The sequence below is a fragment of the Daktulosphaira vitifoliae genome, unplaced genomic scaffold (assembly GCF_025091365.1).
Source record: "Daktulosphaira vitifoliae isolate Bord-2020 unplaced genomic scaffold, ASM2509136v1 Scaffold_3, whole genome shotgun sequence".
NCBI classification, from domain to species: domain Eukaryota; kingdom Metazoa; phylum Arthropoda; class Insecta; order Hemiptera; family Phylloxeridae; genus Daktulosphaira; species Daktulosphaira vitifoliae.
Window position 1 is genome coordinate 45018626 of NW_026099574.1, and position 20618 is coordinate 45039243.

At 25.7% G+C, this 20618-nt stretch overlaps 2 protein-coding genes across 6 annotated transcripts in view; one reads left to right on the forward strand and one right to left on the reverse strand.

Moving 5' to 3' along the window:
- Nucleotides 1-405: 405 nt before the first annotated feature.
- The window catches only part of LOC126902882 (uncharacterized), a 72202-nt gene continuing 51989 nt past the window's right edge, over nt 406-20618 (reverse strand). The window contains exons 1-12 of one of the 4 annotated variants that reach the window (XM_050680553.1): nt 17246-17451; nt 14120-14194; nt 13963-14053; nt 13100-13228; nt 7646-8333; nt 7275-7445; nt 2875-3062; nt 2396-2528; nt 1645-1775; nt 1418-1549; nt 842-907; nt 407-739 (exon numbers count right to left, since the gene is read on the reverse strand). In XM_050680553.1, coding sequence (XP_050536510.1) covers nt 551-739; nt 842-907; nt 1418-1549; nt 1645-1775; nt 2396-2528; nt 2875-3062; nt 7275-7445; nt 7646-7715 — 1080 coding nt within the window. In that variant the 5' untranslated portion in view covers nt 7716-8333; nt 13100-13228; nt 13963-14053; nt 14120-14194; nt 17246-17451 and the 3' untranslated portion in view covers nt 407-550. Of the gene's footprint in view, nt 740-841; nt 908-1417; nt 1550-1644; nt 1776-2395; nt 2529-2874; nt 3063-7274; nt 7446-7645; nt 8334-13099; nt 13229-13962; nt 14054-14119; nt 14195-17245; nt 17452-20618 lie in introns of those variants that run through there. The other 3 variants (XM_050680555.1, XM_050680554.1, XM_050680556.1) reach the window with 3 other exon arrangements.
- On the forward strand, nt 4018-7279 carry LOC126902883 (uncharacterized). Of its 2 annotated transcripts, none has more exons than XM_050680557.1 (4): nt 4018-4145; nt 4250-4443; nt 4752-4921; nt 6784-7279. In XM_050680557.1, exons 2-4 carry the CDS (start codon nt 4296-4298, stop codon nt 7150-7152), a joined length of 687 nt encoding a protein of 228 aa, XP_050536514.1. In that variant the 5' UTR covers nt 4018-4145; nt 4250-4295; the 3' UTR covers nt 7153-7279. The 2 variants fall into 2 exon arrangements, with proteins under 2 accessions (XP_050536514.1, XP_050536515.1); XM_050680558.1 differs by having other exon boundaries at nt 4019-4141.

Consider the following 20618-nt stretch of genomic DNA (forward strand, 5'->3'; position numbering starts at 1 on the left):
GTGTAGCCCATAATTGACGATGCAGCAATACACGTGGTTATTCTTGCCAATGCACCCTCACAAAATCTTAAATTCTATTGAAATATTAGGTCATCGTTTATCTATTATAAAATGATGAGGCCCCCGAATAGGAGGTCTTGTTCTTCAACCTTATATTTAACCAAACTACAGACTTTAATGTCAAATGGGATGCCTATATACTCGGCGTATAAACGATTCATTGTAACTGTGGAGTTTAAAAATGTGAGTTGGATTTGGGTTAAAAGCTAAATAATTCTATCAAGTATGCATATTCAATATTCGAAACAAAGTAAAAAATAAAAAATATTTTAATAAAAAGTAAAGGTTTTTTGTAAAACTTTTATTTTGTCTTATGTTAAAAACTTTAAACTACTTCACAGACACACATATAATGTATAATTTTTAAGTATAATTCATAATATATCATAGATAACGGTCATAGAAGCTGAAGTATTAGTATTATTTTTATTATTATCAATAATATATTATTATATATATAATATATGTCTTCAACAGATAAATGCATGTTTCATATACAAGCACTACGATCAAATAATGAACATTTATTTATGCTGTCAACAGATTCATTATTCCATCCATTTAAAACAGCGTGAAAGCCAGGAAATGATTTACCACACGAACACCAAGTATTGTCAAAAGCATCTAGATCAATAAAAGACAATACCAATCCTTGAGCGTGATTTTTCAGAAATGCTCCCTATAATAGTGTAAATAATATTTTAATATTTTTTTTAAATTAAATATACTTTCGTTTAGATAATTTAAATCAAAAAATAATTATTTACATTAATCATCTTACTTTTTCGTATAGAGTATTCACAGTATCTACACACCAATTGCAAATTTCATTTGGGTTCATGCACACCTTATGAATTAATAATGAATTAATATACAGACGTTTAAAAAGTTTGAAAACATAACATTTTGTAGAAATATAATTAAAAATCTTTCTTAAAAATATCTATTACATCAAAATATTAAATTTAGAAATAATGTTTCTAAATAATTTCATTCATATGAAATTTATGTATTACAAGAAGTGAAATGACGTTAATTTGTGCCACTTGATAAATGTACAGTTAAAGATTTCCGCTTTTACCATAAGATCACATCATAATAAAAATGTATATAGTTTCTTATTTTATACAAAAAAAGTTTTAAATCATAGCCCCTTTTTCGCAGCAAAAATGTAACCTACAATTTTTTCAATAGCAAGTATGAAAATCAATTAGCTATTGACATCGTAAAAAAAATTACTTTTACATAAAATTTTTATAAAAGTGGTTATTTCTAACGATAATTTAGACATATTATTCGTATCTTAATCAGCTGAACTTCGAAGAACAGAAAAATTAATTGATATAGTAATACTTACTTCTTCATAACTTCTGCACAAAGTTTCGACGTTATTTCCAATAAAAGTCGTAACTGATGGAGAGTAGTCTAAATAGAAATACAATTTTCTTAAATCTATAGCGCTCTCTCTAATTGCTTTTACAACATTTTTCTAAAACGTGAATAATTCTTACAAAATCATTATTTTCACTCTATTTAATCTATAGACTAAATAGAGTTAAATTACATACACCTAGTTTAGCTTACAATGGTAACAACAATATAGACATCATCTAATATATTAATTCCATTATGATAATCTTCATAACAAAAATTCATTTGATCTAATCTTAAAACGAAAAAGTCTGCAGCTTCATTTAAGTAGTTAAAATCGTAATCTGGATAATAAATTTAAAATTTTACGCACTTATTCATTAAATACTTTTATTAATTTAATTATAAATAAATAAATTTATTCAAAAATTACTTTTATTGATAATACAAGAATTTACTATACAAATTATCTAAATTATGTGACCTAAATTGCAACTCTAATAACTTTTGATTCAATTATAATTTTGTTGAAATTGTTTTATTAACGTTATCTTATACTTTAATTTATAAGTTTGTTTTGTTTTAATGATTAAAAAAATAAGAAATTTAAAGAAAAATATTTTAAGTTAGATATATTATTAAAAAAAAAACTTTAAATGGAGGAATATTAACAGAATTACTTTGTTTAAAGAAAATATAGTTTTATACTAGAGAGGCAAAAACATCATATAACATTTTTGTATTTTCGAGTTTATTCATGATGTATAAAATTTTTATTCAAATCTTTAACATGCTAAAAAATATCATGTATTTGTCAGTTTGATTCAAAGTTAGAAGTCTATTAAAATCTAATATGTAAACTAATATATTTTTCAACTCTCTCCTGAATTTTCATGTTTATACATATTACGATTTTCTCCTTTCCTGTATACAATTAAATTAGAGAAAATGTAATATTTCTCACAAGTAGGGTCATTATAATATTTATAAGACGTCCAGTCAATATTAATTCCTAATTTCAAATATGGAAAACTATCTTTCAAATTCTGCATAAAATAATGTAGTTTAGCACTGAATCCATCCATAGAAACAACTTCCTAAATAAAAATAAATTCCATGTTTAAATTATGTACCATATATTAAAAGTCTGATCAGTTATTAAACAATCCATGTAAATGAAATAATAAAATTTTTACCACAGCGTAAAAAAATTATACATTTATTTAACTGGGCCAACGGATAGGTAAAGTATTAATGTATTTGCTTTGGCCCCTGGCACTCAATAAATGTATATGAAAACAAAAATTGTTTTTAATAAAAAAAAAGAAAAGGGTTTCCTAAAAATGTTTTTGAGTTATTGAAAAATAATGAATTGTATTGTATAATTGAATAATTGTATTAAGATAAAATTCCAGTATTTAAGTGATAAATTTTTACACTTACCCAGGGATCTAATTGAGTGAAAATTATTCCTCTTACAAAATATTTGTACAAAAAATTTCTGAACATTCGTATAATTTTATTGGAATTTTGATGAAAGTTATTTAATGATTTTGACCACTGGTCATAGCTCGTATAACCCATGTAGACATAAACATTTTTTCTTATAGTAAATAATCTTTCCAAAAAATCTAAAAAAAAAAGTCTTCTTTTTATAATTTGTTTAATATATATAGTGATTCTGTTATCATAAAGCACTTAATTAATCAAAAAATAAAACTAATAACGAAAATGTTTTTCTCAATTTATTAATCCCCTTGTGTCTCATAGGGATCATAACTTTTTTTAAAAAAATTTTTTTACACTATATTTAGACAGCTTGTTTCTTAGATAATAATATAATTTAGAAAATAACTAGTTGATAAAAACCTCGAATTAGTATTTCGGAGGTTATTAATATTTTCATACCTAAATAGGAAGAAGAGATCAGGCCGCAAAGCGGTAAAATTAACAACACTACGCCTTACTTCCAACCACTACTTTGAATTGTTTAAAAAAACAAAAGAATTCGACTTTATTGCCTTACTAGTAATGGTTCTATGTGAGTAGCTAGTATGGCTGTATTATGAACGTAGGTCTCAACTAATGTATTTTGTAGTAGTTGAAAAAGCAGCATTACTTAAAATATCTAGTTAAGTCGCTATATTGCTACCTTATAGAACATTAGGTTGTATTTAACAATAATTGTTAAATACAACCTAATGTTCTATATTAGGTGACACACTATTAAATAATTATTATTTAATAGTGTGTCACCTAATCTGACTTTGAAAGATCTGTTTTTTTCAGTAGTATCTATTAAATGCATAATAAAGTATAGGAAGACACTTTTTAACTTAAAATATTAGTTCGTCATACCATATTGAGTCCAATGCCTGAGCTATATCTAAAAATACGCCCAGCAGTGTCATTTTGTTTCATACGATTCTACAATATAATCAACAACTCTGTGTAGTTGGTGGGAAGTAGAGTGTAAAAATAAATAAAATTTAGTCCCATAATTTTACAATAATTCACACAAAATATTTTTGAAAACGCTTTTACTTTTGTCTCTATATTATCTTATATAATCATGATTAGTTGATTTATTATATTTATAATACTTTTTTTTACCTAGTTTATACGAAATATATATTTTTTAAACTGTTATCGCTAAAATTAAATGATTAAGGATCGAGTAAAAATTACTAGATATTTTAGCCACTTCAATGTAAGTAAGTAATATTTTCTGTTAATTTACAAGTTATTTCATTGTTTTAGAACAATCAGAGGAAACAATAAACAATGAATAGTAATATTTTAATTTTTTTAATTTTAGTTTAATTAGTAGATCACAAATAATAAGAAATCACGTTAAAACTAAAATGATACTGTTTGACACTTACCTGTATGAAAGAAATAATGTAAAAATTAAATATAAAATACAAACTGCAACTTTTGATCATACGGAAGAAATAATTGAGCTAATGAAAAAAAATTTTTTGAATAGAGAAACATTGACTGAGTACATAGGTATGTAATTGATATATTTTAATTATTGTTTCTTTATCCTTAGTCAATACATAAATTAATTAAATTCAAAATTACTCAACAAAATCATCTACCATCGATTTATAATTTTTAAAATATATTGTCAATTAGATTCCATATATTATAGTATATATACGACTGATATCTATGAGACTCAATTCATTTTGAATGATTTATTTTCTCGTATTTAAAGCATATTATTTTCAAATTTAACAACATGTATTCAAATTTAGAAACATATCAATTTTTTTTGAAACCAAATACATTAATTTTATGTTTATATTTGATAGATTTTATAAAAGACGCTGAAGCATGTGAAGCCTTAGAAGTTCTTTGGAAAAATATTATCCGTAACGGAAATGTTCTAATAGCTGTTTTAATTAATAGTTTAGAAAATGGAATTAAAATAATTGGAGTCAACCTAACAAATGTTGTGAAGAAAGAAACTAAATTTGAAATAGTAACTAAAATACATAACTAATATTACTTAAAACTAGGTCATAAATAAATAAAAATGATTATTTCCCTAACATAGCTTCATAAAATTTCCTCTAACAAGAAATTTCGACAATATTTGAAAAGTTTAGTATAAAAAATATTTTGATATAGTTTAGTTAGGAATATAAATTTTGCTCAACAAATTATTGTGTTATTTATAATATGATAATGTTTTAAGAGGGGGATTCAAAATAGCATCTTCTGCCCAAAAATTTAACTTTTTCAACTTAGGTTTTGAAAATGTTCTGGAAATACTCCGATCTTCAAACATATATTAAAATAAAGCTCATGTTATGTAAAAAAATTAGTTACGACGACTTATCTTTTATGTGCAAATGATTGCCGTAATTTAAAAACATGCTATTTTTTAAAATTCTTGGTGTTGTATTTCAATTTATTTTAAAAATACATTATAAGGAGGTACACTGATTTTCATGAATATTACATAAAACTAATTGACATAAAATATAATGTTAAAGTTATATCAATTTTTTTTTCTTAAAAGTCGAAAAAATTAATTTTAACATTTGAATCAGCTTAAATTGCAAATTTTATTAAAAAACGAATGCGGCGAACGTTTGCCGATACAGTAAAAATCATTACCGGTGGCAATGATTTTTTTGCAATTTGTCCGTGATTATTTTTAAGTTAGAAATTTGTTTTTCAATAATCTATCAATTTCATAAAATTAAACACTACTTACAGTTTTGCATCGAAACTTTTCTTATGATAGTGATTTTAATCACTGTCAGATATCATCTATACTAGTTCCAATTATGCCATTCACAATGTGCCGCGACCCCACTGTGCTACCATTTTTTGTCTAATACTTATTTTAGGAAGCAATTTTATTGTTATAATATAACATAAAAAATTTAATTTATGTCACTCGGTAATAATTTTTAGAAATTTCACTATATAATATTGCTATGTTTAAATATAAAACTATAAATTACTTTTTCAAAATTTTTTTAAGATTATAAAAAAAAATTAGTCTCCAATAGTTTGTGCCAAAAAAAAATATTAAATAAGATAAAAATTTTTTTTATAAAATTTAACTAGATTTAGAAAAATGAAAAAATTTTCAACTTTATCTGAGAAAAGATAAATCCCCCAAAAAATGATCTATAATATAATGAGACAGTTTTTCTTTATGTATAATTAATTTTGATTTTTCAAAATTGTAATTGAATGGTAACATAGACATTAACTACTCTTCTAAAATTTTTTAAATAACATTAATTTTCGTATCTCAATAATAAATATTAGAATAAAAAATAATTGAAAATAACAGTAGTTTTGGTGAACTACTTGGTGGTGTTTTTAGAAACAGAAAACTTCAAAAATAAAAATATTTTTAATTAATTAAAAAAATCAAAAATTAATATTTTTTTTAAATCTATACAATTAAAAATAATTACAAGTGTAATATTTATATTCTGTAGTCCGTTAATTTACGAGTAAAAATGATAATTCAGTCGGAATTTCGGTTTGATACGGTTACTACCAAAGTCTAATATCAGGAATGTTCATGTTGTCAAAGACAGATAAACTAAAATCGTAATTTAATTATAAATAACTATTTTTGCAATAAATAGTTGTAATACGCGAGGGAAAGGATATAATTTGCCAATAAGCTGTATTATCTAGACAATGATCAATTGGTTTCAAAAATTAAACTCATCTATGTCTTTTACTGGATATTTTAACTACAATCGAAATCAAATATTTGCTATTTTGATTATAGCAATTATAGGAAAATTTAAAAATAAAATAAATTGTAAGAAAAATTGTAACGCCATTTTTATATTACATATATTTCAGAACTCAGAAAATAAAAAATATATTCAAGTACTTAAAATCTTAAATTCAATTTCAAATTCTGGAAAATTATTCGATATTTATCATGTAGAGGCATATTTAGATGCTATGGGGTTATGTGTACATTCAGATTACCATGGCTATCAGATTGGTTATCGACTTTTGGAATCCAGAGAAAAGCTTTGTAAATCACTAGGTTTAAGTGTCACGGGAACAGTTTTCACTTCAAAAATATCTCAACATTTAGCTTTAAAATTAGGTTTTATAGTTCTTTCAAAAATTAAATGTAAAGATATTGATTTTGGTGGACTTCAATGTAAGTGCCCAGATGAAGACGAGGAAATAAAATTTATGGCTCGTCAATATACGTGATTTCATTCATATTGTAATAATTTATTAAGAAATTATGCTGTGAACATTTCATAAGATTTTAAAAATTGCAACTATTATGTTCATTAAAACATATTAAGTTATTAATAAAATTAAATAATTACCAGTTTCTTGTAGATGATATATTGTATTGTTGATATCAATGATAAAACTCTCAAAAGCAACTCCTTGACATTGATCTGGTATTAAAGAAACATTCATAATTGATTTTGAGTTACACATTGTATCTATATTTCCATAATAATTACATATAATTTCGTCGACTCCATAAACACCTGTATTCAGTTTTTTTTATGATAATAACACTAGTTTGTAGAAAATTGTTTTAATTTTAACAAATATTTTTGTAAAATACGCAAAAAATACATGTATAATTTTTATGTATTCAAAATTTAAAAGTATTATTACTATACTTTTTTTTTGTCACTTATTAAATAAAACCTCAACCATAAAATATGAAATAATTTTAAATTACCTTTTGTTTTGCCTAGTGTAATAAAGAATCCGTGAGAAAACAAAATTAAATATGATATTAAAGTTATCATTAAAAAAAATTGTTCTGATAATTAAAAATAACTGAAATTAAAATAATTTTCGATACTGTTAATATCCAAGTTTATTATTTAAACATAACTGCATGTGTTCATTTATGGTGTGATTTTGTCAAAATGTGAATTTTTATAATAAAAGCGTGTTAATGAATGTAAAACAAAACGTGATACATTATAATTCAAAATAAACACCACCTTTGCTTAAAATATTTTAGTTTCGTTTACAATAATAATTAACTTTTCAAATATCTACTGAACACAACGAACTTAACCGACATAAAAATTATGTCTTAAAGTAAAGTCATGATCAACATCACCATATAATTAACCAGTTTCAAACGAAACTATGGCCATATTCATCGTAGACTGGTCATCGCCATCACGATAGCCCTGTCCCTATTATTTGAGCTCGGTTCTTTTTTAACGATTTGACGAAATTTTATATCGGCTATCGACTTGACACAACCTCATTTTGGCTGAAGGTACCAGTATGGAGGTAATGTGCGTGTCATTGTTAAAGTTCCTGGGTAGGTAACTAAACAGAAACAGCAAACCACGAATCTGAATATCAACACTAAAGCGTCGGATAAATCATTGCAAGACATCACGTGTCTAAAAAAAAAAGTATTTTTGATACTTTTTTGTTCCATATATTTTTTGTAAATTTTGCCACAGTATTAAGTTCAGTATAGTAATATTAAGAATATAAAAAATGTCGGGTGTTTTTAACCGTTACTATTTTTAGGAAACTTTCAAATTATGACACTATAATTTACAACTATAGTTGTGAAAAATCAAGTATTGTATCAATAGGTACATTGGTACGATACTTAATTTTTTTCACATGTTCATAAATAATATCAGGTCACTAAAGCTAAATATTAGGTAGATAGAAACAAAATAATAAATAAATAAAAACACATTGTAATCAAATTCAAAATTCTTTACTAATAAAAATTTAGTATATAACTAAAAATCTTGTATAAAAAGTTATTTTGTTTAAGATTATGCAATATTGATAGTTATGTAAAATTACTGTGATAATCTTTTTCGAGAATATTTTGAGCATGTTCTTCATAATATTTTTAAAAGACGAGAATAATCTTTTTAACTTGCTTTTATTGTATTTAACATTATTGTATAATGGTCCTAAATTATCCAATAAGTAAAAAATAGTTACTTCCAAATTTATCTATTTAGCTTCAAATAATTCGATCAAACGAAATTAGAGATATATTATACTTAAAATAAATAATTATTTTTGAGTGTTATATACATAAGAAAAATTTTTATATCTAACGAAAGAAAATTGTATCTTTATCATGTTATCATTTTTACTGAGTCAACCTATTTTACTTCTACCCCAACCCTTTAGCATAGGGACCTCGAAAATCCTATTGCCCACAATGTAAATGTTAGCAAACGCTTTCAAATTAATTTTAAAGATAACCAAATGTATACTTGACGGTCAATGTCTCAAACAAATAACACGGTCTGTATAAATAACATATATAAATAAATATAATGTTAAATAAAGAGTTTTTAATAATACGATGTTTTTATTCGAGTTAATTATTTTAGACAATATACTCTTAATTATATTTTTTAAAACTATTTGATGATGTGATTTACATTGTTACGGACTGATTATTACATTGTTTCGTGTGCTGATCAGGAACTAGTGTGGTCGTAATGTGTTAATATTGATGAAGGACGAATAATGTGTCCGTTACATGTTTATCACCTGCATAAAAAAATAGTTTTTTCTCTCATACAAATTTTAAATACAATCTCTAATGATAGCACATAATTTTTTGTCACACACTTTAAAACTTTAACGATACTGATGAATATCTTATTGGAATTCAATGTAAATAAATTTAGATGTGTAGAAACGTAATTATAAATTTAGAATAAAATTAGTGTATGTGTTGGTCTACACGATCATGAAGACCTTTCTCAAATTATTTCAAGATGATTGATTAAGTCAATATTAGAGATCCAAATGCATCATTTCTCAAAACACGACTTAAGAGCAATTAAAGAAAACTTCATTACAGTGTGTTCACAATTGTTAATCAAGAATGTAATAAACGCATGAAGATGATGCATTTTCAAGACAGTCGTTGACTGCTTTCACAAGAGACACGACGAATTATCTAAGTGAATGAGAGGAGGCCCTAACGAATTCATCAACACTTAGACTTGTTTAATGGTAAATACGACAAACGCACGTATCTTTTAAGTCACATCTAATGAGGTGCTGGAGACGATGAAACAAACAAAAACTGCAACACTCTTCACTGGACAGGAAGAACAAACACCAGAGAGTGTGGAGGAAAGCGGATGTAGGGGACTACGACCAGAATGCAGAATCCTCTTAACACACACGGTAGAACGGCTTAAAAGGTTATTACTAGTAATTGGTCCGGACGGTGGAAATAAGATACTCGGCGTATTTTCGGGTCACGTAATTAAGATTACGTTACGCGCATCCGAAAATTTTATTGGCCATCTCATGTGATATTAAACCTTTTACTATTGCAACTACAGCTATACACTGTTGCTCTTCTACAACCGCATCATCCGCACTGAGTACCAACGGATTATTCCAGCTCCCTTTGAATCGACAGACATGTAACTGCCGTCTGACCTTTTCCTTCAGAAGTTAATCCTCCTGCTTGGCTTAAGGCGCTTTTGGCGATCTGCGAACACCGCAATTAAGAAGGTCGAACAAGGGATTTTGACAACACCTATCAAACTGTATACTATATATTTCTCGGCAAAAATGACTAAAACCTCTTCTTCGCATCTTTTATTGCTCACTGAATAAAAATGTAGGGTTTATACCTTTAGTCACATCACGTTTAGAAGAAGAATATGTTATTCGAAAACCTTCAAGATGACTAGTTTTAAAATCTAAAATACAAATGACGATCATTTATCATAATGGTAATTCAACAGTTTAAAATTATTGCAATACAATACAAATTTTTACTATCTTAACAAATATACTATATTATTTGAGATTTTGGCAATTAATATTATAGCAAAAAATATATCTTCATTCAAATGAGAGTTAAAATCATAAAATGAACTAAAATTATTGAATAATTACTATTAAGAAAAACTTTAATGTTCATACTTAATACAACGTATCGTAATAATTCTCTCAAATTTTCTATAGACATTGTGTCTAAGGTCTATGAACTAACTATGAAGATCATTTTTTTTCAATTGGTGCCTAAGTTCGATGAATAACTTAATCTAGATTTGTCTGAAATAGACTAATTATTTTACATTGATTGTCCAGTAGTATAAATTTCATAGATGGCAATTATCAATAATATACAAAAATAATTAGTTAACGAGTTTGCATTTATTGATACGAATTACAACACATTAAAATTCATCGGCAAACAAAAATTTTGATGTACATACAGCAAGCAATTTTTTTTTTTCAAATATATATTTACAATCAATATGTTTATACAATTATTAAATTTGGAAATTTAAACATATTTAAATCGTTAACTTTAAAACATTTCACGTCGTTGCAGTAATGTGACATAATTTTTAGGGAAAACACTTATTATTGTTCATTTAAAAAACAACCTTTTTCGCTTTTTACGTGTACATTAATAGTACGTATATAAAAAAAAAACAATTATACTGTGAAATATTAATCAACATTTATTAAAATATTATGTGGCTAGAATTGAGGCTTAAAATTTGAAAAAAAAAATGGTATATCGTTTCAAGTTATACTAATACTATTTTTTAAACGCGATTTGTCATCTTAACTTATAATAATGATTAATAATAAAAATAATAATAATTTATTTACATAAGAAATTATTATTTCATAAGATTTTTAACTTACTAAGTAGTGCAGAAGGCTAGTGGGAAATCAATATGCTTAATAATTCACCAGGATACTTCAATTCAATCTTAAAAAATATACTAACGTTTACCAAACTAATGGTTGAAAAAAAAGGTTTTAATGTAAACATTGTTTATTGTATAGCGTTGCATAACGTCTAACAACGTTTTTACATATTGAAAAATGGTTAAAAATGGTTTGTATTATTATAAAGTTATTATTTACAATAATTTTTTTTTTCATATGCTAGTGTAATTCAAAACTTATTAGTATAGTACTGGTTTTCGTTTAACAGTAATTTTATTATGTTTTTAAGCGTTATAATTACATAACACTAGCTTATAATATGAGACTTTATGTATAGGTGTTCAAAAAGTAGGGAAACGGATTCAATGTTCCAAACAATCAATGGCGTATTTAGGGGAGCCAAAATAGGCAATGACCCTAAAAGTCTATTTTAGTAGTAAATGAACAATTTGTCTGTATAAAAAAACAGGTATTTTTATAAATTTATATCTGATAAAAAGATATTTTTAAGAATATAAAAATGTAAAAAATAAATTATATCCAAGACAAAAAAATGATTTTATGCCTATAATTACCAACAAACGTGTAATAAAAATTTTCATTTCATTTACCGTAATCTAGAATTCACTCAAAATATAATATCATTAATCAAGAATACTCAAAGGATAATAGGTTTAAACAAATGGATTATATCATGATTATTTATCATAAAGAAAAAAAAATCTTTTAAATTTGATTTTTCGTCTTCAGTGATGATTTACGACGACGATGAAAACCTTGTATTATTTACTTAAAAGTTATAATACGTCCATATATATTATATATGTATAGATATATACACGCGGGCACCGTAAAAACTTCAGTAAGAGTTAATCGGATCCGTACGGCTGCTAGTTTAATTATCGGTTGATTCCCTTTTTTCTCTGTATAGAGTAAAGGTAACAGGGGTTCTCCAGGGAAATATTTCTAAGGCGGTATTCTGTTAGGGAGAAATGAAAAAGAACTATTTATATATATACGCAATAAAGAAAAGAAGACATAATCAACCTTTTTCTCTCGCGTTGTCCTTGTTAAAGTTCTATTAAAAATAATGGTAAGGATTTCTCGAAAAACTAATTTCTCTACTTACTCGTCAATTTCTTTTATCTACAGGATACTGTTCGTAAATCGTCTGAAATCTTTTATCAAAAGTCGTTGAGTAAAAAATAATAATGGAGTTTTATTTTTCTTGGTTATAATGAGATTTATGTCCAAACGTATTATTAAGGACTGTCTATTAATCACTTTGATTATAATTGTCATTCTAAATAATCGAATAATTCATCATATATACATTATATATATATATATATATAATCACAAAGATATGACAAATTAAATAATTTTTGATCCAATAATCATTTTGCTGCAATTTTTTTCCAAAGAATTTTTGCATTTTTAGATTAGGTTAAAAATGTAGCTGAAGTACCGTAGTTTGATTCCGTTGCATAAGTTCCATTATGTAGGTTTTCCCAACTTCTCTGGCTCAAGAAAAAGCTTTCAAAGAGGACGTTAATTAATGTGAAGTCTTCAAAAACATATTTTTTATTATTTATTTCTGATAAAAAAAAAAAATTTTAAATAGCATTTTAACAAAAAATGTTGCTACGTCGTTAACAATTTTGTATAAGTATTTATTGAGTGTCAATAATTTTAATATATAAAGTGATCCATAGTCCATGAATCTTTTGGATCTCAGATTTTAATGTTAAAGTATGGATAAAATATAAATATAATATTAAATATAAGATATGGGATCTCATTTAAACTATAATTACCAGGACTTATAGTGTTTTAGCCTAGTCCTGATTAAAAAAAAGATAATTAAGGCTATCATATAAAAATGTTTATGTTAATTTTAGAAATTTTTCAAAACGAAAAGATAAGCTTTGAAGTTCCCATAGTGAATTATTCACAAATATGATATTTATAAAACATAATTTTTATAAAGAATTGTGTTATTATAAAACAAGTCCTAACAAATCTCACTATCGATTTTTTAGATAAAAGTTACAGATATATTTCTTTTATTTTTAGAAATCGCTCCTTTCAAAAACTCTTAATTATTGAAAAGAAAAACTGCGTATTTTGTATAGATATGTTCATATAGTTTTTTTTTTGACATGTCATTTTCACGACAATTTAGACAAGCAGGTGCCTCGGGCAGTGGCACATGGTGAAACAATAACGTAACAATGACGACAGTGGGGCATATGTTGCAGCTGACTACTGTATTTTTATGATACATTTGCTATAGCATAAGAAAGCAAGCTACAAAAAAAAATTACTTACGGTTTTTTGACAGTCATTTGCAGAGCACTGCTCACACTCGTCTTTTATAACGACAGTATCTTAAACTCGAGCAAACTCATCGTGCCGCAACCTGATGGCCATAAAAAAAAAATTACTTCTTATATTTCACTGTATAGTTACGAGTACAAAAATTTACCAGCTTAAATGCATTCGAGTATTGTTTCCCCTTCGAATTAATGTTCATGTCTTTTATTTCTGAATACAGAATGTACTGGATATAAATAAATAAGTATGAGATACAAAGATCAAAAAAATAATAACGATACTTTACATTATACATTCTAGTCGTAAAAAATCTCCTCAAATCAACGTATCATTTTATATATTAAATTATACATGTATACTTATAAATTTGTTTTATAGTCGAATTCTGTTTTGAAATGTTTATATTACTATTTAAAACACGATTTATTTCTCATTCAAAACATTGATTGTTGAACTTTTTTATTTTTGTACACTAGATCAATTAGGGAAGTCTTTGACTGCTAGACATTTAGAATATTGATAAAAATTAGTAACATTTATATTACGAACAAGTTTAATGTAAGAAGTCATATATGCTGTAAAACTTACCTAAATTTTAGTTTTAATTTTAATTTAGATTTCTGAACGGGCAATCAGTATACAAAAACAGAACTACAAAAATCATTCAAGCGGAATGTTAATGAACTTAATAATTTTTTAAATATTTATAAAAAAATGATTTATCTTAATAACAACTAGATATTTATAAAATTAATTAAAAAAAACTTTTTTAATTCAAAATTAAATATTTATATGATAAACAAATACAATTTTATTTTAAAATGTTGAATATTATAAAATACTCTTTAAAACAACATAAATTTAAATGTATAATAGGATTTAGTTCAATTTAAACATTTTGTTAAATAATTGATCTGTTTCAACTTGTCCCGGTCTCTTTGTCTATACATTTATTTAATTCGATTTTTTTTTAGAATTATTTCTATATTATCTAAATAATTCAAAGATAATTAAAAAATTAAAAGTTATAGTTCATTCATTTTCTTAAAAAAATATTATAAAGAACAATATGTACACTAGCTATTAAGCACAGTTCATTAAAAATTGTTGGCCAAAAAATATACAAACAGAGACAATGGCCACTAATGTATATTTCGCATTTTGCCTAAAACTTATACATTTTGTTAATTTGGTGTTTGGTTAGTATGAAAAGTTCATACTATGTAAGATAATTTGTTGATTTAACTCTTTAGTTTATTTTTTAAAGCCCATTAAAATAAATCTTTGTATTCCCCTAAAGCACTGTAGATTTTGGCAGACATATTAAAACTTTTATAGATAAGTACTTTAATGCTCTATTTAAGAGTTTTTCAGAAACACCCCGACATGTTCACAAATGCAATGTACATACATAATAATTTAAATCTACAATGCTTTAATACCTTCACCGTGAGCATTAAATGTTATAAATTTATGAAACTTTTAGTAAATGTTTTTAAAGAATTGAATTATACGAAAAACCTGTTTAATTACTTATTTTAAATATTCTACTGAATACTATTTGTAAGGATTTTGTATCCAGTGATATTACTACCGAAAGGTTTTTACAAATTATAATCCTTACACAGTTTTTTTTATCAATTTTAATGTTACAATAAAAGTCTAAACAAATTATTCTACTTCATTAATTATTAAAGTAATATTAATAGGAAATTTCTAAAACTAATAATACTAACAAACCAATGACTAATGATCAGTGGTTGATTTTAGAAGTGTACTTGATGCTGAGGGTCGAATATAATAAAATAGCCAGTCCTAATAGAGTCAGTGCACAAAAGGACAAATATTCAAGTATACTCAGGTAGGGAATTAAATTGTAAAGTTTTGGGTTAAAATCGTTAACTTATACAAAATAAGGGTGCGTTCCGGTTATTTTATTCCAAATTATTATTCCCAAGTAGAATGTATTGTCTACATTATATTGGAGTTCATACTCTAATAGTGTGCCTTTCCGTCATTCCATGATATGTGTATGATTTGGGAAGATTTAATTGACGTTAACTGACATGTTGATTAGGGTTGAATCTTAAACCGTAAAATAGTTTACACTACTTGTTGGGACGACAATTTACATAATTTCTCTCTCTTCAGTCAATCTTCTTACAATACAGGGTGTTCAGTAAGTCAGGAAACGGGTTTCTATTGTTCTCATTGTTACAAACAATGAGAACAATAGAAACCCGTTTCCTGACTTACTGAACACCCTGTATATGATTTGACCTTGTAAAAATGCCAAAGCAAGTAATTTTGAAAAAATAACACCATTATACACTACAAATACATATTTTTTTTTAATAACAAAGTACACATGATTCGTATTAAAGTTAACGCCAATGGTTCACAATAAAACACTGTAATAATTCATTGAAATATTAAATGACAATAGGAAAAAATATTAATTTATTTAGTTTTTTAAAATGATTATACTTTGGTGAGAATTATTTACACAAAAATATCAAACTCATGAACTGATGCAAATTAATTAACAAGAACAATACTAGCGAGTTTAAATCTTGGTCGACAATAGCACTGGTCCATAGCGATAACGTACGACTGAGGTTATTATAAAATAAACGCGTAAAGCGAAAGGAGCTTAATGTCAAATAGGTAGTAGATGAATTTGGATTGGTAAAGTGGACGTGAGTATTGTTTGGGGGGTAAAAGGGTCGTTGATGTACAAGACAGGCTCCAATTACGGTGAAAGGAAAATATTTAAGGACAACAACTAATAATATTATTACTCTCGATCGCAATTAAACTAGCATTGTTTATGAGAATATTTCGGAGTGTTGGAGTGGAAATTGTGATTGAAATTTCGACAGACTGCCGCGTAACCCTTCTGCTGTCGTTGTCACAAACAATGTGTATTGACCCTTTCTTGTAGCGTGAACAATACTACATTTTCTCTCTAACTTCCAGCACATTGATAGACATATGCATACCCTAATCTTATATGTGCCTTAATACTCTCGAGTACCAGCAGAGCAATTGAAATCGGAATTTAGTTAAAAAATATGAATCCTTAATATAAGATCACAAAAATAAAATGAAGTCTTACAGAATGACCCCCAAATTGTCTAATTTTTTATAGTTGTAAAATGATTATTTTTCTTTTATCGTAAGTCGTTCTGTTTTTAAATGTTATTTTTAACGAAAGTGTAAAGAGAATGATTTTCTCTTGAGTAAATAATCGCATTTAACGATGTCGTAAACTTACTGTTGTGAAGACAATATTTCACACTGAAAATAATTCTATAAACCGGAACAATAGAAAATCTTCCCCTAAATATCCACTCGACGGCTATCGTAAATCGTACTTCACTAGGTGTCCGCAATGGCGTTGATCGAAGGGATGACACGATTATTATTATCAGAGAAAACTCTTGCGTCAATACCTCTGCCAAAAATAATAACTTTTTTACTGAGTTTCATTCGTGAGTATGAATAGCGGACAATAGTCTTTGAATTTAGATTTATTTGAAGATAACAATAATGCGTTCCATTGTTGTGTGAAATAATAATTATAAAAAATATATAAAAAGTGTATAATTAAATCAAATATGCGTTTGCATGAATATTTAAACAGGCTAAAGAAAAATACTCAGTATTATTAAAATAAAGCTTATGATGTCATGTAAAGAGTCACATTATTCTTTGCTGCTATTATACAGTATCGGAGAGAGAGGGCGTATTGGCGCCGAAAAAAAAAGTTGTCTCATGAATTATTTAATTATTATTGCCGTCCACATCGGTTTATTTTTTCGGAAGTAAATTAATTTTTTTTTTACTGACATTACTATAATAAATAACATAAATACCCCTCGCTCTAACACACAAAATCTTGAGTCTATAATTTAACATAATCTATGGTACTTTTGGTAAAACTTCGGGGACCTATTGTACTAGATCATTATTATTACTAGTACATATTTGGAATTTATCTAATTTAATCTAATAAAAATTTTTCTTTCTCGGGTCAATGACTTAGTAAGTTAGTTATAGTTGTATTATTGATTTAACGATATACTTTTTAATAGAGATTGATAACAAATATTTTTGTCATCAAATGTGTAAGATCAAATAAATACATTTTCTGTTTAATTTACTGAAATATTTTAAAACCAAATGAATTTAATTATTTTTATACACATATAAAATCTTCGGATTAAAAATGGATGAAAATAGTTGAATCAATCAATTGGTTTATTCCAGCAATTTCACCCAGTTTAACTGTATGTTAACTTAGAGTTATTGTCAATAACTTTAGGTGGATTATTTTAATTTGTTCGATGTTTATTTGATGCATTTCAATTAAATACATCTAGATAGGATAAATAACTAGTGCAGCAGAAGAATGAATAATCATATATTTCGAACCAAGACTCTTTTTAGGAATATACACCAGATAATACTTAGGGGTGGATCCAGAACTTTTTCAAGGGGGTGTAAAAAATTATTATACAACAAAATCAATTTTTGGGCAATATTATTACTGATAGTTCAAAGAGAGAGCGTGCGATTATATTTATGAAGAAAATATTGACTGACTCATATTGTTTAAATATACATTTTAATTTACTATTATTAATTGTGTTACATAATCGTAAGAATTTTATATATTGTTCGTCTATTAATATGACAATTAATATGTGCTAAGATATAATGTGACTTGGTAATAAAATTTGTAGTATAGTAAAACTCGTGGAATAGTTACCATTTGTTCTAAACGGAAATAGAGAAATAAAACTTTATGATATTATTGTGAGTAACTGCATTAGCAATAATAGTCGTAGTGCACTAAAATTGTATCCCTATGTGAATATCATGTCATAATAATGTATGAAACCTTATGGTATTTTCGTATCAACACTTATCGATTTTTTATTTCTTTTCATTAAAATGACTACTGCATGCTTTGTCAAAAAAATTAATTTGAGTAAAACTTCAATATAAAATTTAGAAATATAATTAGAAGTAGCAACTACTTTTTATGAAAAAAAAACCCTTATATTTCGTGAAGCTATAAAAATCAAAAAGTCATGAAACTATCGTTATGAGTTAGTCAATAAAACACTGATCTTTTAATACATACACAAAATATCGCACACAATTCAGTTTCGAGTGGTGAAGATGGGCTTCCGAATATTTTACTACTTCCCAAAAATTATTGCTGACAACAGTAAAACCACAAGCATTTATTATAATATTTTTATGGCGAATAGAATATAAAATGAGTTGTAATTCCCAATATTGTATTTTATTTCAGCAGTCATTTTATCACTACACAGCAAAATAGATTGTTTAATTTTTATTTAAAATATACTCTTTTATTAGAATAAATTATACAAATTTAAATAAAATACTTTAACTAATTAGGTACAATTTGATATTAAAATATGTATTCAGGGGTCCATTAATTTCACTCTTATTCCAAATTAAAAGAAGGCCAAAGTAGAAAAAAAAATTTATTAAGCTATAAATTTATAATTTTGGAAAATTAATAATTTGCCATAAAGAAAAATTGACTTTAAATGTTTTTCGTTCAGTAAAATCCTATATACTTGCATGCTATTACATCAAATTTGTGAGTTAATTTTAATAATTTACATAAATCATCGTTCTGTAAATACATATACATCATTTTATCAATTACTATGTATCTCCGTTTATCCAGATCAGGATGTTTTAAAAATTAATTCGATTCATAACTTCTTCACATCCAAGTTTAAAATCTTTGTGATGATAAAAGTAAAATAAGCAAAATAACGCTTTTAACTCGTGGAAAACTTTTTTCAGAATACGGAGTCAGTATTAAAAAATCTGTTGGTATGTAAGTGTAAAGTTTAGAGCTGCTATTTTTATCATTGAAAACCATAATACAAGTAAAATATAAATAGTTTTTCAAAATGTTAGTCGAAATAATTTTTAATGTTCAAGTAACAAATTTTTAAGTGTTACTTTCTTCAATTATATTTTATATGTCTCAAACCGCATGAGCGACAATACAATTAAATAATAAATCTAACAATAAGCTGTTTTTTTATTTATACTAAAACGTTTGTTTATTAAATTATTAAAAATTTAAGTACGTCATTAAAAAAAAGTCCTTACAACTTAAATATATAAATAATTTTAAATTATTAAAAAAAAAAACAATGAAATTATATATTTATAATATAAAATTTTAACTCGGCTATTGATATTTATTTATTGACTGTATATCTATATTTGTTTCAACAATTCTCAAATTAAGACAATGGCTGCAAATCTATGAGTATTTGCCATTGTAGGAGAGTAAAAGATATAAAGTAGGTGCATCCAGTGGTGCTTCTGTAAAAATCCTTTTATTTATATGCTAATTGGTGAACGTTCATGTGTAATATGAAAAGTACATAAGTATTATTTTTCTAGGATATACGTTGATTAAAAACATTGATAATGGATATATGTCGTATACCCCAAAACACTACTGCATGTAAGTATGAATCAAATATGTACGATCGTCTTAAAAAAAAAATAAATTTCCTTTCCAGATGGTTTATTTTAAAAATATAATAGCAGCTTAATCATTAGCTAAAACAACACAGGAT